The 22,140-nt window shown below is 36.5% G+C and overlaps 2 protein-coding genes across 2 annotated transcripts; one reads left to right on the top strand and one right to left on the bottom strand.

Moving 5' to 3' along the window:
* Nucleotides 1-10,451: 10,451 nt before the first annotated feature.
* On the top strand, nt 10,452-13,829 carry LOC117636045 (axial regulator YABBY 5). The gene is made up of 7 exons (XM_034370474.1): nt 10,452-10,870; nt 11,957-12,076; nt 12,787-12,916; nt 13,032-13,080; nt 13,166-13,241; nt 13,331-13,399; nt 13,527-13,829. Exons 1-7 carry the CDS (start codon nt 10,796-10,798, stop codon nt 13,572-13,574), a joined length of 567 nt encoding a protein of 188 aa, XP_034226365.1. The 5' UTR covers nt 10,452-10,795; the 3' UTR covers nt 13,575-13,829.
* A 2,568-nt stretch (nt 13,830-16,397) lies between these two features.
* On the bottom strand, nt 16,398-21,119 carry LOC117635142 (nuclear pore complex protein NUP1). The gene is made up of 8 exons (XM_034369486.1): nt 20,687-21,119; nt 20,335-20,396; nt 19,987-20,141; nt 19,309-19,522; nt 18,427-18,738; nt 18,235-18,321; nt 17,180-17,806; nt 16,398-17,050 (listed from the first exon to the last, which is right to left on the bottom strand). Exons 1-8 carry the CDS (start codon nt 20,961-20,963, stop codon nt 16,607-16,609), a joined length of 2,178 nt encoding a protein of 725 aa, XP_034225377.1. The 5' UTR covers nt 20,964-21,119; the 3' UTR covers nt 16,398-16,606.
* Between the last annotated feature and the right edge of the window lie 1,021 nt (nt 21,120-22,140).

The raw sequence follows: 22,140 nt of genomic DNA, 5'->3' as shown, positions 1-22,140 counted from the left end.
ATGTGGCGGGGGGCCTGGTTTCCCCTTTTAAGGTGCGAATCGAGCGATTGACTTTGGGTGCGACATCTAAATTGTAATAAACGACACAGAATTCAGGTTATCGATAAACTGCCTTATCCACATGGACCGGATCCTCTACACTTTTGCTTGTTTGTATTGAACGGTTGCAATCTTTTTCTGTTCTTTTTTTTGTGCATTATTACTTTTTTGCCTTCGCATAGTATTTATTAAATAAATAGATAAATTTACAAGAGAAGACAGCGAAAGGAATTGAATTTTTTTATTTTCTTGAAAAAAGAATCATAATTGAATACTTTGGGGACAAGTTCAATCAGTCTGGAAAAGTCGGCACACCTTATTGTTTATTCATTATTTATTTTCTGCTTGCCACCTAATCCTTAAAATATATTTATACTTCGAAGATATGATGATTCTTGGGGAGGGTGTCGGTTGGGACCAAACTCGTGGCGGAACATTGAGGCCCAAGCCCAGTCTAAGCACCTCTATGGGCCTATCGTTACCTACCAGCATTAGCATTGCAAATTGGGAGACTTTGCAATTTGCATGAGAGAGAAAGCAGATATGTATGATCGATTCGATTTATGAAATTTATATCGTGCAGCAAAGAATAGTACATAGAAATGGGGCAAATTGTGGAGGGCAAAAAGTAAGTTTGGATTTGACTAAGTGATTGGGGGGAACAGCATTCACATGAAGCTCATGGCTAGGTTTTCATTGCTTGTATCAATATTGACCCTCTACATGGATGTTGCACTTTCTTCACGACACTGCACTCAATTGTCATTTTCCAGAATTACTTATTTATGTTCAGGTTTTGGTCTATTTATGTTGAGCATCCAACATTTATAAATATCTTTTAGCTTCCAAGGGGTGTGCTACATCTATGTCTACTAGCTGCCTTCAGCCTTCAAATGCAAACCCCCTCCATCAGTCGTAACAAAACAACACTCCACGTGAGGGATTTCAAGTTATCCAGATTATTACCAGAGGGTACCTAGAAAGATGGAGAAATGCAAGCGCAGTCTAGGTCCAAGTTCTGCACCTACACCTTACTAGTTGCACTTGGTCACGAAAAGAAGAAACTAAGTCAGTAGGCTCTTTACTTTATTCAATACCAGATAGCTAGAAAGAGATAGCAAATTGAAGTGCTAATATGAAAAAGTAGATAGAGTAACGTAAAAATAAATTAAAATAAAAAGACAAGATATTTACTTAAGTTTTAATAAGCGAGCTTACTCGGGCTGGGTCGAGTCATTGGCAGGCTGGGCGGAGGACGGGCTGGAAGTTTCAAAACATGAACTCAAGTAGTCCTACTCAACCTTAGAGCAGATCAGGCTGATCGGGCCTAATCGCCGAATCAAATTTTGACCCCTCAAATCTTAGACTACCCATTTCGATTCACAAATCGCGGCCCAAATGATGACCCCTACTTTGAGCCTTCTTGTATAACCCAAAGGAAAAAAAAACTGTTGCTGCATGATCTATATCCAACAATTTCTTAAAGATGCCAGAATGAATGTAGTGTTGCTAGCTACTTGTTTATTTATTATTTATTTGCTCAAAAGAGAAGAAGCTTTTTAAGCCTATATGAGATGTAGAGGAGGGTAGGGTCTGCAACCCTAATACATAAATTCATTGTACATAAAATCTCAAGGCTTTCCTCTTCTTGATATAAGGTGCACTCAGCTTCGAACAAAAAAAGAAAACTTGTTAAAGTGAAAATTTATCTACACAGCTTTCAAGAGAGTTTGTCTGATAATTTGTACTTAAAAAGGTTCTCCAATTAATTTATGAGCACAAATGACTTTTGAAGTTCCATTTGGCTGGCAGATTATTATTCCCACTAATAATAATATATAGTCAATCGTCCGCGGATATGGGGCTCCACAGGGCACACTGTTGTCTGATTCTTATTGTTCTTTCGTTTGTGCATAATATCCATGCTGTTCATATAATATTGTACAGTAATGTTCATCATTTATTTTCCCCTCTCAAGTCTTAAATGCAGGGATATAGGATTAGGGATGGCAAAAATTCCCGTAGGGGCGGGTCTTCGTCCGGTCCCCGACCCTAATAAGGAGAGATTTTGGGTCTAAATGGGTATCGGATATGGGGATCCCCGAACTTGAAAAATTCCCGACGGGTATGAGGAGGGGACGGTATTGACGTCCCCATCCCCGAACCCGGCCTGAAAATATATATGTTTATATTTAAATAAATAAATATATAATTACAATATTTATGTTTAACCCTAAGTTAACTTCCCTCTCCTAGTTCTTCCTAATTTTCTATGAAATTTCATATTGATGTGATTTTAAATAGTTGAGTTGAACTTTATAGTTAATTTGGACGTGTTGAATGATAAGTTAATATGAAACTTAATGTTAAAATATATGATAAATATTTCTTTATGCAAAAAAATCGGGGATTCGGGGCGAGTATGGGGGATAGTCCCCCGACGGGGACGGGGACGGGGATTCCCCGAAATCTAATTAACAGGGATGAGTTCGGAGATGGGGGCGGGAATGGAGAGCGAGGATGGGGATGGCATTGTCATACCCGGCCCCTACCCGACCCGTTGCCATCCCTATATAGGATAGACAATCACTACAAAACAGAATGCCTTTAGCGAGGGCAACCTATGGTCGGAAAAGGCGTTTTGCCGTCGAAAATGCCCTTTTTCGAGAGCAAATTGTCGTCGGAAGTCGTCGGAAAAACGTTGGTTGCAAATAGTTTTTTTCCAACCAATCAGTCGGAAATAATGTATTTCCGACCCATGTTTCGTTGATATTGCTTAAATTTTTGTCGGAAATGAATTTTCAAAATGGCTATACAAATTCATTTCCAACCATAAGTTTGGTCGCAAATACTTATGCAACAATCGGAAATAGTTTTTTCTTGAGATCTTTTGTTATGCAACGCTATATATTTTCGATCAATGGCTATTTGTCAAAAATAGTATTTCCGACCCTAAATTACTATTTGTGATCAATATAATTTGTCGGAATTGTGCATTTCCAACATGGAAGTGTGTCGAAAAAAATGTTTTTCCGACTAGATTTATAGCAATTATCAAGAGTAAGAAGTCGTCGGAATGTACGAATATTTTGTAAAAGAAATATAAAAAATATTTCCAATGAGAAATTGTTGTCCGAAAAATAATATATATTATCATTAGGAAAAGACCAATGTAACAAATTCCAAAAACTCATTACAATCCTAAGATATATCCTATATCAATAGTGCTCAAAGCCCTCTTCCAACCGAATCAAGTGTTTGAATGCAGCTTTCAAGTCTTCCAGTGACTTGTATATAAATACGGCTTCCTTGAAATCCAAAACCTTATCCCATAATTCAAGCACACCTACATACAAACAGTTATGATCCTGAATTCAAAACATATAAATATTCTTTTGGATGAATAAAAATATTATGAGGAATCAAAGACATAATACATGCCTTAATTGAAATAAAGAAACAAGTGATTGAACTAAATTTTACACATTCCCTAAGAAACACTGGCCAAGCCATATTCACTTTCATTTTCATCATCAGGTTTTAAACACCTATATTCCAAGATTTCGTCTTCACTGTCCTTACCAAAATGAGAGATTACAAGTTCCCTGCAGATTTTCTCACAGTTATTTGTCCATCTATGTCAAACAAGAAAAAATATTTTCAGCATTGGATAACGAGATCACCAAACAAAGCCAAATGACTAGTGATATTATATGTTAAATAAAAAATAAAAATAAAAATTCTCACCAGTAACACTCTCCTTTGGCACATGCCCTAATCCTTTATCACTGAAGCTCTTCAACTCTGGCCAAACTCCTGCCAAACTAATAAAATAACTATAAAATAGTATACAGAAAAGGACCAGAGAAAACAAAAGATTGAAGCCATACAAGTGTCAATCACACCCACAATGTGGAAGCAGCAATTGTTTCTATATAATGTAAATTGAAAATTCTTTTCCCTCTTATTTTCTAATTACGACTTAATCCCAAGCCCTAATGGACTGGAGTTAATTACATGGTCCCTTAAGCTTCTTGGTCCTTTTATGAAAGTTTAACAGAGATCAGACATTCTTGAACTTATCAACAAAGGAAAATAACACTAATTCCATATATTTAATTCATACTAAGGAAATATGAACCCCACTCCAATTCCATTACATTTTATTCATGCTAAGAAAATAATAAAATAATCAATCCTGAGTATAGAGGTGTTGAAGTATGCCCCAACCTATGTCTCTCAGTGTGAAAACCCCCACCAGTCAATGGCCCTCCGAAAAAGTCCAAAAGCCAAAACTTGACCCAGTTAAAAGTATACATAATAGTAGTTCAAAAATCCTTTATACTAAAAAGTATTAAAAAGTTCTCTTCTTTATGACATTTATACAAGCAGCTAGAGCACGAAATAAACAAGGGGCTACTTACAAGTCCCAGCATTCAGAAATCCTTAAACTCCTATTCTCGTAAGCACTTGTCAAGCTCTGCTTCATCCCGAGAATAGGTGTGCACAGTCCAGCTAGGTCTTTCACCATGACATACGTGAATTGAAAAGAGAGCAAGACCAAAATCCATATAATCAATTTCAACAAAAAACTTAGTTTAGAAGAAACCCATAAGACCAATTGAAAAACTTTCTAAGAAAATGAATGAGAGAGAGAGAGAGAGAGAGAGAGAGAGAGAGAGAGAGAGACCCAATTCCACGAGTGCCAGAGGTGACGAGGGCAGTCTTTCCCTTGAAAGAACATTTGTAACTTTGTAAGGCTACATGATAAGAAATAGCGAGAGAGAGATGCAAACGATATAGGGAGAGGTGCTTATCCGCGAGGAAGAGAGGTTCTCCGTTGACGATGAGGAAGAGGAAGATCGAGGTTGAGTTTTCCTTGCGTCTACATAGGGAAAGAGAGAACGGGGTTACGGCGTGTTGAAAAGATAATGGGGTTAGGGCGTTAGTTCCTTAATTTTGTTTGTGCATCGAATTTTTTTAATTTTTGCTAGGAGCGGGAGTTTCTTAATTTTTAGTGAAAAAATAGGCGGCAACAAAATTTTTAGATCAAATTTTATTAGAGGGTCGAATACATTAAAAAAAAAAAGTATATATATTTATAAGTAATTAAAAAAAATTAAGAGTTAATGTCCAGCAAATATTCTCAACAAAGAAGGATGAAATAACAAATAAAAAACAAAAAGAAAGCCTAGTGACACGCATGTGAGCTCGTGACAAGAGATTAGCAGTAGTCTAGTAGAATATAATCCAGTTCTCAATTAAAGAACAAGTTTATGTTGTGGTACCAATAATAAAACAAATTTCAGAGGTACTACCTTTTGTTCAATGAGAAGTGACTACTATATAATTAAATTGTGTAATCAAATCCTCAATTGGTTATTCCAAGTTAGGTCCTTCAGAGGATGTCATATAAAAGTAAACTATAATGTTCTCTTTGACCATGTATTACTTTATTTTAGGAATGTCATAATTCATATTCACAGTTTCACAACATAAAACATGTATCTAAATTTATTTGTATGATAATAAAAAATACTATTGATATATATAGTGTACATGTATAACTAAAACATTGCATTGAACTATAAGCAAATGATGAATTTATAATTTATTGAAATTGGACATTTAAACTTCATTTAAGTTTAACTTAGTAATTAGTATATAAAAAAGAACATAAATTTAAAGTAACCACACATTACACCAATTAATCATTGGCTAGTGTGGTATTGATTTTTTTTCAAATAATGGTGAAAATTTGTCAAGTTTGAAACCATTTTTACTGTCAATACAAAGAAAGTAAACACATATAACATTAGATGATCGTAATAGTAATAATATTAAGAGAAAAAAACATTGGAATGGTGGAAAAGTATAAATTGGGTACTAGATAGTCTTTTCAGACAACCACTAGATGCCCTCTCAAATAGACATCCTTTTGCAAAAGCTACTGACTGCCCTCGGAAATAAATAATCAGTTCCGACGACCTCTAATTCCTGTTTAAGCTCCCTTGGAAATGGTTATGGTTTCCGACAACGTGAACATTCCGTCGGAAGAAAGCACAACTATTACCGATGAGGATGCCTTTGGTCGTAAATAAATGTAGCGCCAATTTTTCCCGCTCAAAAATAGTTATTTCCGACAGCAAAAGAACTCTCTTCCAAGGGCAATTTGGGTGTCGGAAATGGTGAACACCTCATTGACGTATTTCCGACGAATGGTACTTTGTTGTCGGAAATAGTGTTTGTTCCGACGATATTTGGAGTCCCTTGGAAAAAATTGGTCGCAAATGACTACTTTTTTTGTAGTGAATCTATATTCGGATAAGAAAACAAATTTGGTTGGTTTAATAATGATCATTGTGTCTACACTCTGAGACTCCTAGATTATTAAAGATGTGACATACATATGGATGGAGTGTCAATATAAGTCTTGTATGCCATTGAAAAAGAAGAAGAAGAAGAAGAATAAATTAAAAAAACTGGTAAATAAAATGAAATAACGAAGAATTAGCTAGGGAAATCACGGAATAAAATAAAATACTTATGTTTCAAAAAAATACTCCGCACCAAACAATTGACTATAGTGTATAATATTTTAGAACATTAAACAATATTATTAATAATCTTACAAGTAGGGGGCAGTGGCAAAAATCAGCAATGTCGTCTTACGCCTGTTTATTAGACCAAGAGACATGGAAAGGGACGCAACCCAAACAGCCACTACACAGTGTTTTTTGTTTTTGCTTTTGAAATTGTATTCATAATTCAATTTATAAAAAATAAAAAAACTAATCATAAAGAATCATTACAATAATTGAGCAATCTAACATCAAATTTAAGACAATTTTGTGTGCCTCCATTAACAATCACGCATGATTGAAGAAACTCTGGTATATGCGCATCCAACTAAGATTGCAAACTCATAATAATCAAAAAGAGATCAAACTTGAAAAAATCAAGCCATAACAATACAAATAAAACTCTCACAAAAAAAGATGTGAAAACTACACAGAAAACCCAAAGAGTTTCTCAGACTTATTCTAAACATAAAGAAATCGTGAAAAGGATAATGGTGGAGATCCAACACCGAGATGCAATCGTTTGTGATAGGTGGAGGAAAATCATAACAAAGCGAAGAAAAAAAAAAGGGAAATATGATATCAATTCCACACAAAGGAAGGCTTAGTGATTTACAAGCTCCGGAAAGGAACTCATCTTTCAAGGGACTGGGTTTTTATAGTTTTGTGATCAGAGTACTTTATCTAGTAGGCCAAATCCACACACACACACATAAGGATGTATATCCTAATAATGTTTCAATTTTATCATCTTCTCCCACGTCTATTATATTTCAGACGTTATTTTTGTCCACTTGGATAATGTCCAATTGCATTTAAATGAGAGAAAAGTAGATAGTAGGTTGTCAAGTAGAAATCTTTGTATTCCCTGGTTATATATCAATGTAACATTTCTTTCCCGAAATGTATATAACATGGGATTTACAAGTGAAAGTTTAAATTTTTTGGGTCAAATTTACAAGTGAATTTAATGTGTGGAAGAGTTAATTATGTATCGGCCGGCCGAGCTAAGAAAAATTGTATATATATATATACACCTCTAAAGATGGAAATTTTGATCCTTAATATATACACTTGTAAGTTGGAATGCACGAAAGAATCTTGTCGCTCTTGCATGCATATGGGTCATGGTTTCGGGTATGACCATTAAGAATTATTCTGTGTAGGGTTTGTGTTTCTTGAAGCAATATATTCTCAAATTCGCCAAAAAGATAAAGGAAAAAGAAGAAAAGGAAACGTGCTTTTACTTGTTAAATACAAAAAGTAAAAGAGAAGAACTAAAATACTATGCAATTGTTGCTTGTTTGTTTGTTTTAGATTACTTGATGAAGAAGGTTTTTGAAAAAAAAATTTATGCGAATTGAAGTGGCTAAAAGTTTCTGTGCATACCAGTACTCACCCATCATATCTATTACGTGAAACATTGATTGTATATATCTTTTTTAGGGAACCTACATATTCTAAATATATATACTTACATGTGGGAAAATGTAAAATCGGTCAGCTTGGGGGGATGCAGGCATGCTCGAAATTGGATGTGGACTGAGCTAGTTTGAGGCACTGAGCCCGTTGAATTAATTTCTAAAATATATGTGAGCATATAGATTGAAGAGGGGGGAGTTTTGTTACATGCAACTGATTTAACTTTTTTATTAGATAAATTTCAATAATATCAATTCTAAGAGGACAACAATTAATATGTTAAAAATAAAATTAAAACAGACAAAAGTCGTATTAAAATTATTAGTTTACACAATTCTGATCTCTTGGACTACAGGGGTCTAAGAGATTTGTAGTCACTCACTGTTGAATGTAAATTCAACGGTCTACTCACTCTTGCACTTCTTTTAAAAAACTTTTTTCAACCATTGGATTAATATCCAACGTTGGGTGACCACAATCTCTTGGACTCCTGTGGTCCAAGAGATCGGAACTGTTAGTCCACATCACCACAATTAAGCATAATCCCAAACAAAGCCCACTAGCCCAATATAGTCGAAACCCCTAAAGCAGCCTACGAACCTAAATGAACTATACTACCACCACCTAAAGAAGCACTATCGCGGCCATACCCACTACCACATAAAATCTTGAAGCGAGAACAAAATCCGTAATTGATTTAGGGAAAACATGGTTTCCAACAATCTACATGCACATAAGAGCAAATAAATAAACCAAACAACAACCCTGACAAATGGATGATTGGCAGCAAATTCAGTCAAATATGATGTAGAACCAAATTTAGAGAACATGAGCAATATTTGAGATTAGGTTTTGGGAGAATGATTTGATTGAGAATATACCCCCAAAGAGGTGGTGGGAAACTTCAACTTGAGCATGGTAAAAAAAAAATTACTATAAGGAGCTTCTTATTCCAAACACCCGAATAGACACTAACCAAAAGAAAGAAGAAAAAAAAAACAAGAAAATATGAAGGGGAGGAGGGACGGTGACGCTTCTTCCTTCTCCATCCTCTACGGAGTTTTTCTTTTGAACTCACAAAAAGAGAGAACTGCTAGAATTTTGCTTTGTTGGAATTTTAAAAAGGTTTTAAAATTTTAACCGTTTTATTTATTTAATTATTTTGGTTGTTTTATTTTATTTATTGTAAGGGTTATAAATATTTAATATTCAGGTTTTATTTCAATATTGAATGCCTTAATTTTCTAGTTGGTGAAGGTTACATGTTCTTGGATGCCTATAAAAAAAGTCACTTCTCCTTCACATTTGTAACAACCACAATACACCATACGAATATCACATACCACAATCACCACCACAAACTAATTCTCTCCTTTTCTACTTTTATATATATTCTCTACTTTATATTATTATTTTGGCAATGGTTCTGTGACTTAGATACCTATATCCGTCTATGAATGTGCTCATAGAGGATCTTGAGTTTGTGTACAAGGGGTTGTATCTTAGAGTCTTGTAGACCGTCAATACATGCATGTATGGAGGCTACAAAGGCTTTAAGACATCGTCTTTGACGTGCTTCACCGTACCAAATTCACCTTCTTACTTATTATTTATTTTCCTTTTACTTATCTATTATTTTGTTTTCTTCAATTTCATTATACCTTAAAATCTTTCCAATTTTTTATATGTTATTTATAATATAAATGTTTTTGTATTTAGTTTTACAAAAAAGGAAAACTATATTTTTTATAACATGCTTTGCTCCCAAAAAAATTTAACTGATTTACCATTTAAGTGTCCATTACATATAGCATACATAGAAATGAGTTGCATGTTATTAAGTTACCAAATTGTCAACCTTATTTTGAACCCAAAAAAAAATGTCAACCTTATCAATTATTTAGGTTAAACCAACTTACAAGGAGTACGTATTTTAATTTATTTTAAAAATAAATTATCACGATCCTCAAAATTTATGATAGTACATAGCATAGGCGCATATATATACATAAGCATCATGCATGCATACACATACACATACACATACATACATTCAGTTAATATTTATATTTACAATGGGTCATTCATTATTAATAGTTACCATCCATGATCGCTGAGAGATTAGGTAAAATGCAGCCAAAAAACTTGTCCCTCTCTTAAATAATCTTCTCATTAATTATAAGTATAATTAACATCTCACAAAACCAACCCAAAATAGAAATAGCTAAGCATAAGCTTTTAGATTGGGAGCTGTAGTAGTACCATTACCAAGCAGGTACCTGATTCCTGAACCGCATTTGGTGTCCAATAAAAAAAAAACCCGGTTTTCCATGAAACCCACTTTTGCTTTCGTTTCCCGGTCCCAGCATTCTCTTCCCTTCCCTGGCCACTTCCAAACACATCCCACCTTTTTTTTAATCAATATACTCTCTCCCTTACCCCCTTACCCTCTTAGCTTTCTCTCTAGCTCACTTCTTCCTTGGAATCTCTCTCTCTCTCTCCCTAAATTTCTAGCTCTATATATGTTAGCCATTGAGGTATAGTGTGATAGTACATAACCTATCTTGAAAGCAAGGAGTGGTTGAGAAAGAAGAAAGAGCTTTTGCTTTTGAGCTTGGTGTAATTTGCAAGAGCTGAGCTTACAGCGCTTCCTCTCTTTTGCTTGCTTTGCTTTCTTTGTTTGTTTCTTGGTTAAGCGGTTAACGGAAGGAGTTTCTTAATTTTGTGATAATTGCATCACAGCAAGAGCCATCATGACCAGCTGCATCGATGTTGCGACTGAGCAACTCTGCTACATCCCCTGCAACTTTTGCAATATTGTTCTCGCGGTATCTTTCTCTATAAATATATATACATCTCTGTCTCTCTCTCTCTCTCTCTCTCTCTCTCTCTCTCTCTCTCTGTGATGATGATGATTTCCTCTTTCTTCTTTCTTCTTTCTTTAATGGGAGATCTCTCTGCTTTTCAGCGATCTTAGCAAACCCCACTACCTACCTTGTATCTTCCATATATCTATCTATCTTTCTATATGTGTATAGATATATTTGTCATCTTTTCTCTGTCTTTCCCAGGCCAGGCTATGTATAAATGTATGCAACCCGATCCTGCTGAAAAAGCAGGCTTTAATTGATTCGTGATCTGGTTTTGGTGTTATTTCAGTGAAATCTATTATTGATTTTATTAGTTTACAGGGAGGGTTTTCTTTGTTTTAATTAGGTTTATGGTCAGGTCTCCATCGTTGGACTTTACTTTTTCTTCTTCTTTTGCAGTCAAAGAAAAGTCATACCATGAAGGTCCTCCTGAAGCGCTTAAGACCACACACACCATGAGAGAGAGAGAGAGAGAGAGAGAGAGAGAGAGAGATTTTATTGACTAATTTATGTTTTGTAGTTGTAAGTTAATAGAGTTTGTTTTAAACGTCAAAACAAGAGGGGTGGTTTGATGATAAACCATTGACGAAGACAAGTCCTTCACCCTTTGATTTCCTCACTCTTTTGCGGCAGGCTTACCTTTTCCTTTCTCTAAACACTGCACTACCTGAGGTCTTGTCCAAACTCACTCCTCCTTTTGCTAATAGCCTGATGGGAAAAACACAAAATGAACTTCTCATTTCTCACTCGCTATTAGCTTCTTTCCTAGAAAAAGAAAAGAAAGAAAACTCCTCTCACAGCAATCTCAATATGCTTCTCTATTTTTAGGGTTTTCTACTTAATTTTCACACTTTTTTTCCGCAACCAAAAAACCCAATATATTCTTATTAGCTAAGTTTTGTCTTTCGTCTTCTGTTCTTCTCCTCCTTCATTTTCTGTGAAGTTCATTCCATTTGATGTCTTTATTTATTAATTACACAATTAATCTTGATGTGCAGTCGGTTTAAGAAAATACTAATGAAAGAGTGAAATAAAAATGTGCAGGTGAGTGTTCCATGCAGCAGCCTACTCGACATTGTGACAGTTCGATGCGGGCACTGCACCAATTTATGGTCCGTGAACATGGCCGCTGCCTTTCAGTCACTGTCCTGGCCAGATGTCCAGGTGCGCCTATGTATTTATTTATAAATATATACATACATTCTAACTGATTAATTATTCAATTTGAGCTAGCAGAGGCTCCCTCTGAAATCTAGCGCTAGCTTCAGGGTGTTACTTCTTTTTTAGGAAATCGAAGACTTGATGAGGATCTCTATCCCTAAAACAGATCGAGTATTTCAAAGCAGTTGCAATACTGAAACCCTAGGTAGCTGGCACAGCAGCCGCCATAACCCACAACCCAATACCTAAAATTTTGCTTCTATTTTCTTTTGTTTATAGGTAGATGGGGGGCAGGAGCTGTCCTCCTCCTGACCCATCAAGGCTAAGCAACCAGCCATTGCTTTTCTCTTTTTTCTTTTGCTTGATTTGATTGACATGAATGTAAGGCTTCTTAGGTTTTAATGATTTCTTTTCCATCATCTTTGTCCTCTACTGTGCAAGCAAGCAGCCCAATTTTTTTTTAAATTTCTTTCAGCAACAACTGTCAATCTGGGTTTTATATGCTTTATTTTTATATGACAGTCCTAACTGATTCAGTCCTATCAATGCTCGCTCAGCCTCTTTTCCTGCTCCTCCCGCGGCCCGCCCCCCTAAAAAAAAAAAAAAAAAAAACCCAGGCCACCTGATAGCTACCTAGCTACCATAAAATAATCGAAAATAGTAATCACCAGGCCAACTGATATTTTGTTTTTGTTTATATACATGCATTGCAGGCACAAAACTATAACTATAACGCGCAGAATTACCGGATTGAGTCAGGTTCCTCATCCAAATGCAACAAGAAGATTGCAACCAGAGACCCTACTGCAGATCATGTCACTGAGGAAAGGGGTGTGAACCGACGTGAGTACTTTTTATACCTAATTAATCATCCCATGTTATTATCATAATTTGTAATTTCACAGCTAATTAAGCAATCTCTAATGTTTAATGATTGAGTTGGTATTTTCTTTCTCAGCTCCGGAGAAGAGGCAACGTGTACCTTCTGCATATAACCAGTTCATAAAGTAACTAAACCATTCGATGAACTTCCTTGTTTTCTTTACATTTGCATTTGCTAAACGAGTCTTAATTAATTATATTTGATTATAGGGAGGAAATTCAGAGGATCAAGGCCAATAATCCAGATATTAGCCATAGAGAGGCTTTCAGCACTGCTGCCAAAAACGTAAGTATTGAAACCAGATTGTAAAAAAAATTACTATGACTGACACATGAACTATATTCATCATTAACTAGCTTCTTTTCTCTTTCTAGTGGGCGCACTTCCCTCACATTCATTTTGGGCTGATGTTGGAGACTAACAATCAGCCTAAGCTGGACAATGTAAGTTGTTTCAATAATTTCTGTCTTTCAAAATTAGTAAGTTCAAAAGAATGATTATATCTTGCAAATCAAATGGATGGCCTGATCACATTTTTTTAATATATTCTAACCAAAACAATTATTGCAGGACTCTGAGAAACATCTTATGTCAAGGGCTGCACTGCTGAATAAATGATCGACGGTGTTCATGCAGTGATATCAAAGTTATACAAGAATTGCGTCGACTGATCTACGTACTGCGTTTGTTTTAAGGAAATTGAATTGAATTATGATATCCTTCTTCTTTGTTTGTACTGTTGTCACCTCAGGGGGTTGTTTTCTACGTCTACTTTCCTGAATTAAATATTTCTTATCTTCATCGATGCTTATGCTTGTTATATAATAAATTTCCTCTTGCTATAAGATGACCTTGATCTGATATATTTTCCTATCTTCTGTTCGTATACTTGACCGGAAATCCATGGCATGGCACATATGAGAAGGAGACCTACGTCTGTTTCTTGGATATACAGATTTTATTGTTTTGATGTTTGTTGGTTAAGTTCTGGGTTTCAATTTGAAAGCTTTTGAAGTTCTACTATTGCTTTTCTCTTTGCAAAAATGCGTTGACCTACAAATAAAATATACGCATGGTCACAATCTGAATCACCGTACTTATACAAATAAAATATACGTACTTAGATGCTCTCTTGTTAACCAGTCTACTACTTTTGTTGCCTATCAAAAGTTTTTCATCGACTGATGATAAAACTACTCTGAAGCGATTTCTTCATAAATCTATTTAAATATCTAATAAAAAGAGATTTTGATTTTAATAAGTTCATATATATTGTAAACATATACTCAATTTTATAAACACCACCCTCTTGTTCTTTCCATGTCAAACTTAAGTACGTTTTACGTTCTTAATAATGATTGGTTTAAGAGATTGTATACCCTAAACCCCATATGTTACATATAAAATGGATTTTACTAAGAATTTGAAATAATTCATCTCCCTCTCATGAAATATAATCTGCTTATGTTTCTCACTGCTAGGCCTAGTATCCACAGTCATCATCTGCAAGGGGGGTACGTGTCCCTCTTGCACCCTTACTTGAAGACACATGATTTGCGGGTAAAATTCTATGGAAGCTTAGGGAAAAGGGTAAGTCTCGTAATATATATCAGCAACGAGCTACCATGACTTTATATAATTTCCAGTTGAATTATTGGATGAAGGCATGTAATGTGATGTGTGCGTGTGTGGGGGGTAGAGAGAGAGAGAAAAAGGCATTCTTTCCTTTGAAAAAAGGAAAAAAAGAAAGCAAATATCTAAGAAAAGCCATTGCCTGTCCAAGCATGGACTGCAACCCATAAATAATATGACCTCTGTGAAAAGGAATTCATGGACCACCATTTTGGCTCTCTGCCATATATCCCATTTTCATTGATACCTCCAGAGAATCACTTCCATACAAAAGCACTAAAGCAGCTTATTAGAGCAAGCACTTTAATCTTGAATATTAGCTTCAAGGAAGGAATTGCCTTCCAACTTTATTATATATATATATATATATTCGAGCCCAAAGGAAGCAAAAAAGAAGACTAAGATGGTTTTGGGTTGCATGGTCAAAAATAAATACTGAAATGGTTTGGTTGTGGTGGTGACAGAATTTAGGAGGGGACCAATGAATGTCCTACGGATCTCTTGAAGTGGGTTATGGTAGATTTGAACAAGCTGGCAAGTTTTCTTTTTTTCCTTGTTTTTAGTAAAAGAAAGGAAAAGGAAATATAGTACAAAATGGTTATGGTGGTGTGGTGGTGTGGTGGTTTGGTGGGGTGGGGGTGTGTGGGCAGAGTGATACGGCTGAAAGGGCTGCTCTGCTCTGTTCTTCTGCTCTCTGCCCACCCATTCTGACATTTAGAATCTGAAACGTCAATTTCATGTCTGTTAAGCATTCATCTCTCTCATTTCAATGTCATTTCACCTCTGACTTCCCCCCCTTCCCTTCCGCTACACCCTCTCCACTCTCTCCTCCTCCACTCGCTCTCTCTTTCGAGTTTGGAAGTTTGTTGTGCTTGTGACTTCGCTCTCTTTATCTCTTTTGGAATGTATGTTGCCGTCCTCTCAAGGTGTTCCTACACTACTTAAATGCTGTGGGGCCCATTATACCTTACCCCATATACATATCATGAAGTTGATGATGATGATGATGATCACCAAGGCGGGGGGCCCACAGAGTGAGTGAGTGAGTGACTGGGCTAGGCTGAAAAGGATTAGAGAGAGAGCAAAGACGACCAAAGCTTCTTCCTTCCTTGAGAAAATTGGAGCAACATGTGATTCCTTCCATGGCATCATGTTCTGTGTCTGCCTGGAAATGCATTCATTTCCAATCTCCAATGTCTCCACGTGTCTGTGTGGCAAGAAACTATGCCACGTACCTGGGGGGCTTCCCTTTACTCATCCCTCAGGAAAAAATATATTTATAATTATTTATATTTTTTTTAATATAAGCAATAATCTAAACTATAAAGGGAGGAGATTTCTCACACACACTATCAAGGTGTCATTGAAGTTCAAATTTGAAACCACTATATGCAAATGAATATCCTTTTTCACTAGGCTAAACCCGTAGACAATTATTTATACCTTTTATATTCTGTGACGTGTTATGAGATAGATACACATCCATGCAGTCATCACCATGTTCTGACATGTTCATTGTTCAGTCATAGCATACCATATTGAAACAAGAAACATGGATGAGCGACAAGGCAGGGGCAGGACCATTTTTAGCACATCTCCAAGCTGACTTATAAAACATCAAACAAACGACTCTCTGCTGCTGCTGCTGATAAGCTGGTTTGCGTTCAACACATTAATGGCCCTCACGTCTTGTCACTCACGCATCCATTACAATTTACACTACTTCCTGGATTTCAAAACATCAAACAACCCCGCTGGTTGCTGGTTTCAAAACATCAGCGAGAATTGACCAAGGAGAATTCACGGATATGAATAAGCTAGGACAATTTAACCAAAACCCAACAATTCATTCACAGTTGTAACTCGTATCTTGTAACCAAGGAGAATTAATTGCAACAGATGAGCGTTCACTAAACTAGTTGCCTTCTCACTTCCAATTCCAAGGTACAATCAGGCAGATGAGTTAGAATACAAACTTTAGAAACAAAACCTTACGCCTATACTACCCAAAAGAAATGCTAATAACAGATGGCATCTTTGCCTACTGAACCGAAAGGCAAGGTTGGCTTATCTGATCCAAAACTGAACTTAATATCTGAAGCATCATCATTCTGGATTTCCGCACTTGTAGAAGGGAATGAAAATGCAAGAGGAGCAGACTTCTTGGATCCAAATTCGTAAGTAGGAACAGCGTCTACATCTTTCGGCTGATGCTGCTGACTGCTTCCCAGGAAAGATGGCATAAGGGATGGTGTCGGTGGTTCAGAAAACACTGCAGACGATGTCGAAACAGGGAAGGTAAACCCAGAGCTATTACCAGAAGACAACGCCCATTTTGAGTCCGGCTTGTCAATAGCTATAGAAGGAAAAACACGTTTAGTCGCTGAAGATTGAGATGGAGGCTTCTTTTGTTGATTTGGTATCTCAGAGCCAACAGCATTCAGGCCAGTCTTAGGAAAATCCTGCAAATTAGTAAAAATTAGTTGCATTTCAGTACGATTGCGTGATCTATCACCACAACACAATATAACTTTGAAGACAATGCGTTTAGTAGTAGGCAAATCAAAAGCAATTTAAAAAGGATAAAACACCTCATGTATACTCCTGACTAGAGATCTTCCATCCCTCCCATCACCAGAAGGACTGTTGTTTACAACATCTGTAGCTTTTACAGTATTCTTCAGAGGTGGAATCTTAAACAGAGAATTCCCCTTGTCAGCATTGTCATGAGGAGAATTTTTCGGGAAATCTTGATTTATGAGCTTACGAGAACTGGACCCTCCTACAAGTGGTAAGCTATCATGCCCATTCTGGTTCACTGAAGCAACACCAGAAGACAGGGGTTTCTTCCATGCAAAGGCTAGCTTTAACTCTTCTGACTTATCTTTAGGAGTGGGCGGATTTCTATCAATGTGCTCCAGGATTGTCCTGGCAATCAGACTAGACTGTGGATGAACTGTTGGCACACCAAAGCTGGAAGCCTTCCTGTCAAATGCTGGAATTTGGGAGTTTCCACTTAGTCCTACAGATTCAAAATTCTTCTTGCCGGCAGGCAAGAAGCCTTTGGTAACGTTGGAGTTTTCCACATGTGAAGACCCAATTGGAGAGGAATGAACATACGGAGATCCTCTAGTAGGAGTTTGTGCAACAATTTTATGTCGTGACTTGCGAATTGGTCCCACTGATCCATAGCCACCATCCAATGCATCACCCCTTGGCTTCACCAATGCATTGAAACACAAAGAAATAAACAATCAAGTCAAGAGCCAAAAGCTTGATTGATAAGAGTTCAATTATCATGCAAAATTACAAGTTGATTTAGCATCTGAGATTCAACCTGTGGAAAACTATGTACTCAAGTACTTATTATTCATTGCTATACTTATAAATGCATAAATAAATTTTTTTAACTTGGCTATGAATGTACGTTCCTAATATCCAAAAACCAAGATTTTCACATATGCACCAGCAACTGTACAGTACAAAAAGAACTACAACAAATGCATTCTGTGATGCCAAAAACTAACTTGACTTCAGCTCCCTACTCCATCTAACTACCTAAATCCAGTTCTAAAATCTAATAAAGTAATCCACGTATACCGGTAATTTAACTATTGATACTATGATAACTAATATGTAAATTTACCTGCCCATACATAGGAGTCTGTGACTGTTTCCAGGGAGTAGATAATGTTCTTGGGGCCTTATCATTACCACTTTGTAGTTGAGTTAACTGGTGACATGCAATAAAGAAAGTTACCATCTACAAAGCATGAAGCATGTCTACTAGAATCAGAAAGTTAGAACTCCAAAACCAGGATCAAGACCTTTAACATACCTTCGACTGGGATTTTGAATATATAGTTCTAGAATAAGGGGTTCGAGGAAAACTCTGGAGGCCAAATCTGCCTCTTTCAGTCTGTGGGGTTAGATAATCACGTTGATCCTTTACCATGGAACCAGGCCAGCATGTCGATGGCTTAGATGAAGGTGTTGGAACAAATGGTTTTGAAGAAAACTCATCGTCGTGCAGTGTGGCCCTTTCATCTTTTGACACTGTATTCTTAGAAGAAAAATCAATTTCTGATGTTCTGCCTCCCATATATGCTCTTGCAATTTCAATAGGTGAAGCACCTACTTCATCTCGAATCTGAAAATTTTGAAAGAAATAAGAGATTCATATAAGAATATAAAAGGATGCAAGTGAACCACATATATTAAAATTCAACGTATCATGGAAGGTGTTTACACAACTCAACTATTTAAGAAGTTAAATTCAGATTTATCTGCAAAAATATGTGGGTAACTTTTGCACGCCACTTTTCTTTGCTTTTTCAATAAGAAAAACAAATCACTGTTCAATTTTAAGAAAATGATAATCACAACCATCATGGATATGCAGAAACAGACACAATGAAAGCAGTTTAGGAAAGAAAGGTTGGATCCTTTAACAAAATAAATTAAAATTAGAAGAACACTCAAAAGGGCATGGGTTACTCCATTTGATAATCTTTTACCTCTCCTAAAATTCCATTCACCAATAACCAGAGTGATGATTTAAATGACAGAGATCAAGTGCATTGAGCAAACAATAAGCAAGATTTCTTATGGAGGATAAATGCGTGAATTAAAAAATTCACATAAGTTAAAATGCTTAACAAAATTGATTCTCCCTACTTAAATTTCAATATAAACAGAGCAAGTTGACAGCGACACTCACAGCTGACTGGGGTAGAGGGGTTGAGGTTCCCCAAATAGCTTTATTCAAGTCTTCCTGTTTTTCTTCAGATGACGTCTTTGGAAAGTCATCTGTAATTACCACCCCTTTACCTTTTTCTGCAGTACTAGTGGTTTGATTTCTATTTTCACGGTCCACAGTAGGATGTTCAACAGCCCTTGATTGTATAATTTCCATCAAGTGATTGACTTCATCCCTGGATAGAGATGGAATGAGGTTAGGGGGAGTAAGAAAAGACTGGTAAGATAACACATAATAAGACAGACTGCACGCCAGAGTGCCCACGAGTGAATGAATTTGCAACTTAAGCTTTAATTAAAGGAAATGAAAACGGCAGGTCTGAAGAAGAGAAACTTGGGTTTCTATGTCAAATGTAATAGTGGAATCTGAAACACAGTTTTGATATCAGAAACAGGCTTCTCAAAAAACCTTCATTTATACAATCTCTGTCAGAAAGCAACTACTTCATTCATATCAACAAAAAGTGCTCATCTGAACCAAAACTACGCTCCACCATTTTGACACATTAGCAATGCATCATAGTAGCAAACAATTAGTAAGTCTATGTTTTACACATAGCTACAATCAAAGATGGAATAAATGCAGCACACAACTTGGAATCTAAGAGAAATCTACACGACTACCAAATGCATAACTTGCCTAGAAAACTTTTTCCCCTTCAATAGCTGCTCAATTTCAGAAAGTCCAATCTCATCAGACCGGGCACCTTTCTTGTCTCCATCAAAATCAGAACCACTTTTTAATCCATTTGCTTTGCTAGGGCCTGCTATTTCACTTGTTCTGGATATCCCATTCTGCAAAGATGAACGTCGAACAAGTTTACGGTTTGAAATGCAAAAACACCGTCTGAAGTTGCATGCATGTGCACCCAAAGAAACAATTACAACAATACTTAATAAGCCGAATAAAAGGACAAAGTGACTTGTGAAACAGGATCTGAAGGTACTGCATATCCACAAAATACAATCCATATGGAAAAAGCCTCACATTTAGATCACAATGGTCCTCATCACCAGTAGCATTTTGTTCTGTCTCTGTGTGCCATTCATCTGTTCCAGAATAACTCAATGAGTTAAAAGCCAAAGAAAAATCCGTAATGTTAAACGGCAACATAAAGATAAAGTAATCAAATTAATTGAAACGAACAATAATGGAAACAAGGCACAATCCAATCAATTATGGAATGCACAAAAAACCAATGCCTGAATCAATCCAATTGCAAAGCAATGAATTTTATTTACCAGCATACCTATTTTAATTCACAAAACATAAATAATTTGAAAAACTAATAGGAAGAAGAAGGTCAAAACCCTAAGAGAGGGAGAGAATTGGGACTGACCTTGATTTTGGACATTGGGCGGGGGTAGGGCACTGAGGGAGTTCGATTTGGAGAAGAAAGAGGGGAAGAGCCGAGTGGCGCCTCCGGCTATCAGCCGATAAGCCGGATCAACGACGCTTGATAACCACCGCCGCCGTCCCCGTTCGGCTTCGCTCAAAGGCGGACGCGCATACGGCGTCGTCGACGGCGTACGAGACGGTGGCTTCCTCAGTTTCCCTCCCACCCTTCTGTCTCCGTATAGCCCCGCAGACGGCGTCGTTTCGCCACCCTTCTCCATTCGTCTCTCTATCTCTCTCCTCTTTTCTTCTCGTCCTTCTCTGTTTGTGCTTCCACTCTCTGCTCTCAGTCCGATGTGGAACTCGCTTTTTGACTACCGTTTTCCTTGTTCTTTGTGGACTATTGAGAAGCGGAAACTTGTTTTGTTCTGTTTTTTATTTTCCCTTCTTTTAATTTGGATTTTAGTGAGTTTTTTTTTGTTTTTTTATCCAATTTTAGTGAGTTTTTTGAATCTGTAAATTCGGGAAAAAAAACTTGTAAAAAGCGCACGTGCTTCTACTCAAATTTTGGTGATTTTTGCTTTATTTATAAAAAAATCTGTAAATTTGGAAAGAAAAAAAAAACTTATATATCTCTCATATTTCATACATCTTTCTTTCTATCTTTCTCATCACATATAAAAGCTTTATTTGTAAGTTCGGATCTTCCTCAATTTTGTCTTGAGACTCGGAAAAAGTCTTGTTTCAAAATGGGGTCTATTTCGGTTTTCAAATTTATAAATTGAAAAGACAAAATGTTTATGGTTGGCTTGTGAGCTTGATTGAATCAAGCTTATATGTGTGTTCATGTCTATTTTTGACAGGACCCGACCTAAATTTCACTTTGGAATCCGAGCCGGACCCTGTGCGTATCCGACACCTGACAGAAGTCAGGCACGAATGACCTAATTGCCCTTCTATACAAAGCACGATAAAATAACAAGGTTGACTTCTACCGAAAAATCGGCAGAGTTTTCCTTGTAACTGGCTCAATACCAAAACATTTACACATGTCAAACAAGTATATATATATAACCAATTGCCAGCATACGTATATATACATTCCAACATGTCAATAGGGCAAAACATCAGAGCAGTTACTAAGAATTTACAAAGGAGTCAATCCTTTTACAAAACAAAACAAAAGTCATACATCAAAAGGAAGGCGTGGAAGGTGGAAAATGACTCAGTGGTGGATCCCTGTGCACGCCTACTGCCCGGGGGCGCAAAACATTAAAAAGGGTGAGTGGACCCAAAAACAAAGTTTAGAAAATAGCATATGAACATACTAATCCCACTATAAAAACAGTCATACAAGCTAAATTATTCTCTTATTTTTGAAATCAATGCACTCATATAATTTTACATGTATATAAGCCAAGCATACTCATGGTCAACATTAATTTCTTAAGGCATTGA

Source organism: Prunus dulcis, chromosome 7, assembly GCF_902201215.1.
Source record: "Prunus dulcis chromosome 7, ALMONDv2, whole genome shotgun sequence".
NCBI lineage: Eukaryota > Viridiplantae > Streptophyta > Magnoliopsida > Rosales > Rosaceae > Prunus > Prunus dulcis.
This window is presented reverse-complemented; position numbering and strand designations above follow the sequence as displayed.